General features: G+C 31.2%; 1 protein-coding gene across 1 annotated transcript; it reads left to right on the forward strand.

Annotated features, from left to right (window-relative positions):
- Positions 1-5,476: 5,476 nt before the first annotated feature.
- Positions 5,477-6,997, forward strand: LOC133188929 (uncharacterized). The gene is made up of 3 exons (XM_061324403.1): positions 5,477-5,678; positions 5,944-6,087; positions 6,333-6,997. Exons 1-3 carry the CDS (start codon positions 5,477-5,479, stop codon positions 6,494-6,496), a joined length of 510 nt encoding a protein of 169 aa, XP_061180387.1. The 3' UTR covers positions 6,497-6,997.
- The last annotated feature ends 2,319 nt before the right edge of the window (positions 6,998-9,316 follow it).

A 9,316-nucleotide genomic window follows, 5' to 3' on the forward strand; every position in this document is an offset into this window, starting at 1 on the left:
AAGGTTCTCCCCATAGCATATGGCTGACGTACAACGTTTATCTATTGTTATATCTTCGGCGACAAGTACATTTCATGAGACACACGTAAACATGGTAAAGTTTGCGATTATGATTACTTTGTATGTAAAATAAGTCTAAAATAAAATAAAAATAAATCAAAACAAAGAATTAAACGTTTTATTTTCACTATTATTTATTATCGTAAAAAATGGGTTGTATGTACAAGAAAATTCTTTGTTCGGTGTCAATGTCTTTCAATTGGCATTTTGATTGAACACTAAATAGTAAATGATTGTGTAGCGTATATTTAATTAATGAGATGAAAACATACTTTAGTTTTTGGATACTGAAAACACTATGTGCAATTACCAGAATAAAAAAAAAAAATTATAAAACCTTTGTAAATTAACCATTTATAAATGGTTAATTTACAAGAATGTTGAAGCTTTGCGTGACAATTCTGTAATTACAGAATTGTTACGCAAAGCTTCAACATTCTTGCTTTACATTACTTAAAATTTACAACATCAACAAATCGAACATGAGTTGAACATATGTAGTAATGGAACAAAAACACCCCCCCCCCCCCAAAAAAAAAGTTCCAACATGGGTATTTTCATAACCTCAAGGTTAATATCTACTTTGTTTTATGAACAATCTTATTTTAAGCAACCTCTTTTGGGTCGCTTAAACATTGCAATCCACCTAAATGCACTTGATTAATCAAAAAACGTTAGTACTACAATTCACATATTAATTTGTATACGTAATACATTATTACTTTTTTCTTTACAGTTTGTAATGTAGCCAGTTACTAGAAGCTACGTACCTTTACTAGAAGCTACACCTTTACAATTTCTAGTAGCCAGGTGGCTTTGCTCACATTTTAAGTCAGTGACTAGTAGCCATTTACTAGTATCTAACTTTACTCAAATGTTGTAGCCAGTTACTAGTAGCAAGCTTTACTCACATTAAATGATAACTTCAAACGAGATTGTCGATATCCTTGTTTCATCAAATGGTTTGTCAATAGCTTTCCTCGCTTTAGAAATTGTTCATACAGAGCGCATGCTTTTGCATGTCGAATCAACTGGAAAACAAAACCCCCAAATGCAGGCGATAAGGGTATATTGCTACAAAAGTAAGGAAAATTGACGATAGAGAAATTGAAGTCATCACGTTTATCATACAGCTTTGTTGGTAGATTACAATTAAAGTATTTTTCTAGTAAAATATCCACATATGCAACAGATGTGTCATACTCTGTGGTATATTTTATTTCAAGCTCACTGGGATATATCGTGTTAACATATGGATGGAAATAACTATTGTTATTTGATAATACGTCGTCGATATATGTAAATGTCGAGTTGAAGGCCATAGCAAGAGTTTTTTTTCTCATTCATACGATTTTGAATAAATTCTGATTTATACAATAATAGATCTGCTTATAACAGTGCGCAATTGGTACCCATGGGAATTCCAAAATATTGTTGGAAGACTTGGTCTCCAAAAACCACATAGATATTGTCAATCAGAAACTCAAGCATCTTTTTAATATCAACTTCAGAATACTTGTGTGTACAATTAGAATGTTTTTTTAACAAAATAATTTTGCAAATGACCAAAGACAAGGTAAGTAAATTTACGAGTTCCATTTTTGTTGAAAAAGCAGCTGTCAGTGATGTCAAAAAGCCTGGACTTTAAACACCTTGATATGACCATTTGATTGATATAGATTAAAATGTACAATAATTAGAGTGTAATATTCACAGATTGAAGTGCACAATTTAAAGGTAAACTGTAAAATTTACAGATTAAAGTATAAATTTTACATATTAATGTGTTGAAATAAAAAGATAAGAATTGTCAAAATGGCACTAATACGCGTCCGTGTTCTACAAACTAAGTTTTTCACATTGCAGTTATGATAAATCACAGAATTAAGCAAAATTGCATGCTCAGCTCCGATTACTTTCACGTGTTTTATTATTTTTTAGATCTTCAGTTATTCGAGGGAATGTGTTTTTCTAACAAGTTATTATATTAAAAATCGTCATTCTACGATTTTATAAAAAATCTTTACATTATCACGTCAGATGGATTTTAAAAAATGAATAAGTATATTCAAGAATATGTCCCAATCTTTGTCAGATTAAGCTTCTTTCATATTAATTTTCATATTCACTACTATCAGAATGATTTGGACCACGCCTTTATTTCTGAGAAACTACGCGTAAAACTAATTGGTGACGTCGTCACAGTCAGGCACAGCGAGATCAAGTTTGCTTTCATTCTATATTCACTTAGCGTTATCAGGGCAAGCGTATACCTTTTCATTATTAATTCTAGTTCGCATCGGAAACTTAGTGTGTATGAAAAAGAACATTAGCATTTGTTCAGGGTCACTTTATATGGACGTCCTTATCTACGCTGAAATGTCCAAAGTTTATCTTTCACTTTGGAGACTCGATCAATTTGAGAAATATTTCAATACTGGGAGTATAAGATTGTACTTAATTGTACTTTGAAGGGTTTGACGACAAAGCTATCTTGTCAAATTTAAGGCTTAGTTCAGCACTGTCCAGGTATGACAGTCAAAGAAAATATATTTTCACAAGATCATCATGTCGCCGTTTAGTAATGTGCGTTTTCCGTCCTGCTTCGAATCTCATTTTTAACAATCTTCTTCCCTTACACATTCCAGCATTTTATTACTCTCCTATTTAAAACGACAGAGAATTCAAATTATACCGAAACGCAAAAGAAACGCAACAAGCGTTAACTACAAATACCTGAAGTTTTTTTTTTTAATGAAATTCACAATTTAGCACAAATTTTAACAGTAACATAAAACTTGATTTAAAAACATCTGAAATTTGAATGAGACATTGATTTTTATCTTTTTATCGTAGAAAGAAACAAATATCCGTTACCATCCCCTCATCCTCACCCATCCCGCCATTTATTGAAGCGTGCCATGCACAACAATTGCAGCTCGGATTTTACGATGTATTAAGTGCATCAGTCTCTTGGTCTGAACGAAAGAAATATTCTTCAGCCTTTTCGAAATGCCTGTTTTTCAAATGCTGAGGTCGAATTTCCTCGAACCTTGCACAGTCTAGCAACCTTCAGACTTCCGGTCCACGGACTGTAACTCAAGCTAATGAAACGTGTGAACATAATGAGTCGTTATAAAGTGCATCTTTGCATTTGCAACTCTCGTTCGTCTCATTTTGAGAATTTCCAGCTGAAGCAATGGAAATGCGTGCTTAAAGTCATTTTCAGAAAGCCTTGGCATCACATGCGGGAAAAAAGAACTTTTTTTTGAATATTGCTGCAATACTTATGATGAACAGAGACAAACTCTTGTAACTCCAAATTATAGCCAATTTTTGGCTTAACAGTATTTTTTTTTATTTCCGTTAAGTCGGGATCGAACTTTGGTCCGGTAACGGGATGAACGTCATTCAACTGTTAAATTAACAACTACTCAAAAATGAAGATCCCTTACTTTTTAAGGACGACGGACCTAATTCGAAATTTAGCGCCACTGCGCAGAAAACCGCGCATATGCCTTGAATCAAATTGACTTAATAATGTATTGCAAAAGATTAAAAAATATACATTTTTAATTATTTTAAAGATATTCAAACGTTTCCTCTCAATTCAAAAATATTGTAAATATTTCGATTTATATACATTTGTTAATTTTATAAATAAATGATTTATTTGGCCAAGGTATTTTCATTGAAAATTTCCCCCAAAATGTGCCCTACACATGAGTTTGACGTGTCCCCTTGAAAATCTAAGCCGATGACCCATTGACATAATTTGCTGGTAAATTGTCTTGTTAACATTTAATATGAATAAAAATTCTATAGCAGAATTTTTTTTCAATGATCACTCTTATACCCTACACTGGCAATTTCCCATTACTTCCTATAGTAATTATTGATTTCCATCGCCAACTTTTGAAACGATCCCCATTAAAAATCTACATCGATGACCATATGATTTTTTTTATTGATTTTAAATCACCTAAAGTCACTTTACCTCATATAAAAATTTGAATAAAAAATCTATATTGCAGAAATGAATTAGGTCCGTCGTCGTTAAATCCAAAATCACACCCTATATCCAATTTTTTCCCCTCTAAGATAGGATGTTGCATTTCTTTTGCGTTTCAGTATATATGTTAGATATTACTTAAGTTAAATACAAATCTGTATTTATTGAAGAAAAAGATTAATAGACTATAAAGTATGAAGTCAATATAGAATAGAATTTAAAGAAGCATACAATTACAATAACGTATTGAGCACACTTGTTTTAGGCAAATAATCGATTTTAATTTTTTGATATGTGTTTGTGCCTCGACTGCAAAGTAGTGTAGAAACTGTACATTCTTTCTTTCAGAAAATGACCAAATAACGTAATTGTCCAGAATAACATGTCATGAAATGAAAATGTTTACAGTTTAGGGGAAAGGGCATCAACTTCAATCATGATGTTACTCCTTCAAGTATATTTGTGCATGCTTTAATTCGCTTGGATTGTCATTTACACGTCTATTAGAAAATTACTGATTTAATGGAATTGAGTTATCTAGATTAAAGCCGGAAAACAGGCTAAAACAAGGACCTCTGAAACACCATATGTGAGATTAGATGACTAGGAGAAATAAACATGTCCAGATTCACCGGTCACACCAGCCGTGAGCTCTTTTTATTGATCTGGCAATTGGAGTAATCAATGGTATAAAACAATTGCATAACAATTGGTGGGAATCATATTCAGCCAAAATACGACCCAAAGATTGGTTGTACTTGCAAACAAGGTATATGTAATGAATTATAATGATCTTAAAATTTGAAATAAAGTTGCCTTCAAATGAAATAGCTCACAATCCTGCGACATCAACTTTTTTGTCAGTAACTTGCCTGTGTTTTAAAGTTGATAGTATTCAGAAGTTGCTCTTGAGTATCGAATCAGTTGGGGAGGTGGGCAAAAACACCAGTTGCAAGGGTTACAGAATATCATTAATAAAAAGGGAAAGTTGATGTTGGAAAAACTGAAGTCATCCCGTTTGTCATATAATTTAGTAGTAATTTGCCCTAAACGTCCATAGGCAGTAAAATATCCAAGGCATCCATTTATAAAGCAGATGTGGCAGAGTCTTTAGGTGTGCTTTATTTCGTTTTCATTGGGATAAATCGAGTTGACATATGAATGACAATAACTATTGTTAACTGATAAAACGTCGTCAACATATCGAAATGTTGGGTTGAAATCCACAGCATGAGTTTTCTTCTTTTCAAGGAGGTAATATTTCATGTATTGAAACGTATTTAATATGACATTAGCTTATAAGATATAATTATAATTACCCTTTTTACAAGCAACATTATTCTTTTCTGGTACTTTTTATATATAAAACTGATAAGTAATGCAATTTGTTTCAGATTTGAAGATATGGAAGCCTCTAAATTTCTGCTCATTGCATTGGTGACAACAATATGTGCAGCTGTCTTTCAATTAATTGGTTTGGCGTCACCTTATTGGATATTTATAGATGCCACATTATTAAAGATAAATTCAGGTCTATGGAAGACGTGCACTGAACTAGTTTTGACTGGAGATAATGAATGCACTGATGTGGAACTTACAGATGACGGTACAAATATATTTTCTTCAAAGTCTAATTTTGATCTGATTTCCTTCAGATTAATCATTTAAAAAGGCGAAAGTGAAGATAAAATCATTCCTGCCAAGTTGAATTACATTTTAAACAAGTTAAAAAGTATACAAAACAAAAAATCAAAAGAATAAAAAAATTGCATAAGCCAAAAAGAGTACTAAAAAATCAGTTGATATTGGAAAGTGTTAAGTCTGTTGTATTTTTCACATGACATTCCTGTTATGACATTTCCTTATTACAGACTGGCTCAAGGCTGTCCGAGCGATGAGCGTCCTTGGTTTTCTGGTATTGGTGGTAGCAGCAGTCATGGCAATATTAAAGCTGTTTGTTCTGAAAGACAAGCAAATAATTCTATTTGTGGCGATAGGCACAGCTTTCGCTGGAGGTAAGTGACATTTGATGTAGATGCTATCTTTAAGATTGTATTTTCTTTAAAAAAAATTGATAATTTTATATATAGTTTTTTTCGACAATATTTTCAATTTGCTGGATAGTCTACTTACAAGTTATAGAAAAAGAAACTTAAGTCATTTATATTACAGATAAATTTGACTTTCTTGCCATTTCCCAATAAACATTTTTTCATATTTTCTCGGTTGCCTGCAATTTAATAATGCTTTATTTCTGTAGCGGTGTTTATCCTCATATCAGTAGCAGTGTATGCGGCCAAAACAAACGATTTGTACGAAAACTCTGACTTTAACTACCACTTCGCTTTTGCCTTCAGCATCATAGGAATGATAGCAGCGATCGGGGCAGGAGTTGTCATGTTGGTAGAAATCATGAAAGGATAACTAAACATCACTTCAGAATGCCTATAAAACAATTGTTCAGAAATAATAGCATCCCAGTTTTATCGATTGAAAAGGCATATATTAGTCTATTTCTTGATGCTGATTTATTTCGTTTTGTGAATGTACTCCACAACATAATTCAAAGACTTAACTAATGATTATTTTTAATGTAGTTTCAAACTAGTTATTTAAATTTTTTAAATAAAAGTTTACTAGTATGCTTCATCAAGTCCATTTTCTATAACATACCGGTATATTAGCAGCAGCATGAGAAAATAGATTTTAAAATGTGTTTTCATCTGCTTGCACCAGACATTCTTAATAAGCGAGCATAAACAAGCATCATATTTGCAAGATAAGGATTAATAAAATCAGCATTACTTCTGCACCTTAATATTTCTGGTTCTGTGTCGTTCATCAACTAGCTTACAGATCTATTGTTCTATTGTTTCTATGTAACTATGCTTCAAGTAAACAATTCACAAAATATGTAATATATTGAAAGACTAATGACTAAAATGTTTACAATCTTCTATCTAATAAAGGTTAAATTCTTTTTTTGCTTCGCTTATTTGTTTTTTTTTTTCCTTATATATGAAACAAAAGAAAAATACAATCGATATACATTAACGTAGTTTTGAAAAGGGGCCTTTAAAAGACATTTTCTTTATTTTTTAAAATGGTTAAAGATAATAACAAGGTGCTTCTAAGGTCAAGTGCTTAAGTCAATTAACACGAATGTGGACAAACGAGATGTGTTTATTTGACTTCATTCGATAACTTTGAATGCATTGAAGAAGGATTTGAAGGAAAAGCAGTGGGACATCACAGCTCCGAAAACAGTAATAATTTATGTATCATCTTGCACATATCATGTGAATGCAGAGGAACATTTACTCCTTGTATAAGCCACTAATTAGAGACAATCTTTTTCAGATATAATCTAGCATCAGAGATTGTCTTTGTATCCATGGATTCTATATATATATATATATATATATATATATATATATATATATATATATATATATATATATATATATATATATATATATATATATATATATATATATATTCCTTAGTCGGTTATTCGACTGCATTATTCGAACGATAGTCGAATATTCTGAACATTTTCTGAAAATAAAATTTTATTTCAAACTTCACCAGTCTGATACATGACCTATTTATAACTCAAAAACCTTTTTACTTTAATCTATTTAAAAAGTAACATCAAAATTAATGTAACGCTACACGTGGATAGCATGATTATATGAAATAAATTTAGAAACCTAATTATCCAAAATGTATGATTTCAACGTCAAACGAATTCATAAATCGGTCTGTACATACAGTCACTTTTTATTTTGGTAAGCATTAAAAAATGACCTGCCGATATTTTTTTTTAAAGCTTATTATGAAATAAATTGGGGAGGGAGGGGGGGGGGGGTTATCTCGCACTATCCATACATCAGGTGCCTGTGAAATTGTTAAAAAGTTACATGTAGATACTGCTTATTCAATTATTGATTGCTCCGGCTAAAAATGTCCTGAAGCAGTGTGAAATATAAGCAAATTGTTTTAATAATTATCGAAGTGTCAAAACATGGCACATCTATGGTTTGTTCCTTGCATTTGACCAATCTTAAAATAACAAAAGATAATTAGTTTATGGTATAAGATCAAATCCAATTATTAATTTTACAAACAAAGCCTAGTATATTGGTAGATAATTTATTACATGAACAACACAGACAGTTACTGACAAATAATGTTCGCCGTAGCAAAGCACTTACAATAACTGTACTTCCTATACACGTGTATGTGGAAAGTCCCCAGTTTTTTTGTTTAGGATAATTATCTTATCGACTGTCTCTGAAAAAGACGGTTTCTCAGTTTTGTATAACTTCTATTTCATTTATTTAATTATAATAATATTCGAATGTCGTTTCATTATTTCGATCGTCGGTCCATTCGACTGATAGTCGAATAGTATAGTCGACTATTCTTTGACATCCCTAATATATTATATATACTTTCGAATAGCTCATATCTTTTAGAGAATATATGAGGATAATACATCCTATTGGAGATGCTTTTTAAGCAAGAAATAAGAACATATATGTATCTTTCTTTTATTTGAATTTCTTGATTCAATACTTTAAACTCTCTGCAAATACTAGTAGTTTCCTCTCTAATATGCAATGAATGAGCAATACGGAATGAATAAAGTTGTCAATTTTGGCACAGCAATAGAGTTAAAAAAGCCTGCAGAATGGCATATTTATTTTTTGAGATGTTCATCTGTCGACACAGATCTTGTAAGATGAACAAGGACAAACACACAGTCCGCGTGTTTGTTTAAACACCCTGTATATTCAACATTTGAAATTGATGAAATTGGACTTGTTCAAAAAATGACTTTATAAAAAATTTAAGATTCCATTGTGCCTAAAACATGGTAAAATTGGTTTTTGTTTTGTTTACATTTATTTAGTATGTCCACGGGTATTCCACTTTTTTTCCTTCTTCAAAAAAATCCATTTCCTGTTAAAAGCGTTTGTAAAGAGTAAAATTAATTAATCCATAGCATGATAATTCCGTTACTACAAGGTACTTTTGAAAAATGTTTACTAATATATATTTGAATGTGATCCTTCAGATTTGATTACAATTTGAACAAGTTTGAGAGTGAGATTCTCTGATAGATCGAAAAATATGTTCTTTTTGTATGAATAATTAAAACAAAGTATTTCAGTAAATTAGCCATCATGCTAATTTTAATTATGATTAAAAATAAAAATTACTTCTATTAATCATGAT

This window comes from Saccostrea echinata, unplaced genomic scaffold (assembly GCF_033153115.1).
Source record: "Saccostrea echinata isolate AGI-Se365-2 ecotype Australia unplaced genomic scaffold, CSIRO_AGI_Sech_v1 ptg000001l, whole genome shotgun sequence".
Taxonomy (NCBI): Eukaryota; Metazoa; Mollusca; class Bivalvia; order Ostreida; family Ostreidae; genus Saccostrea; species Saccostrea echinata.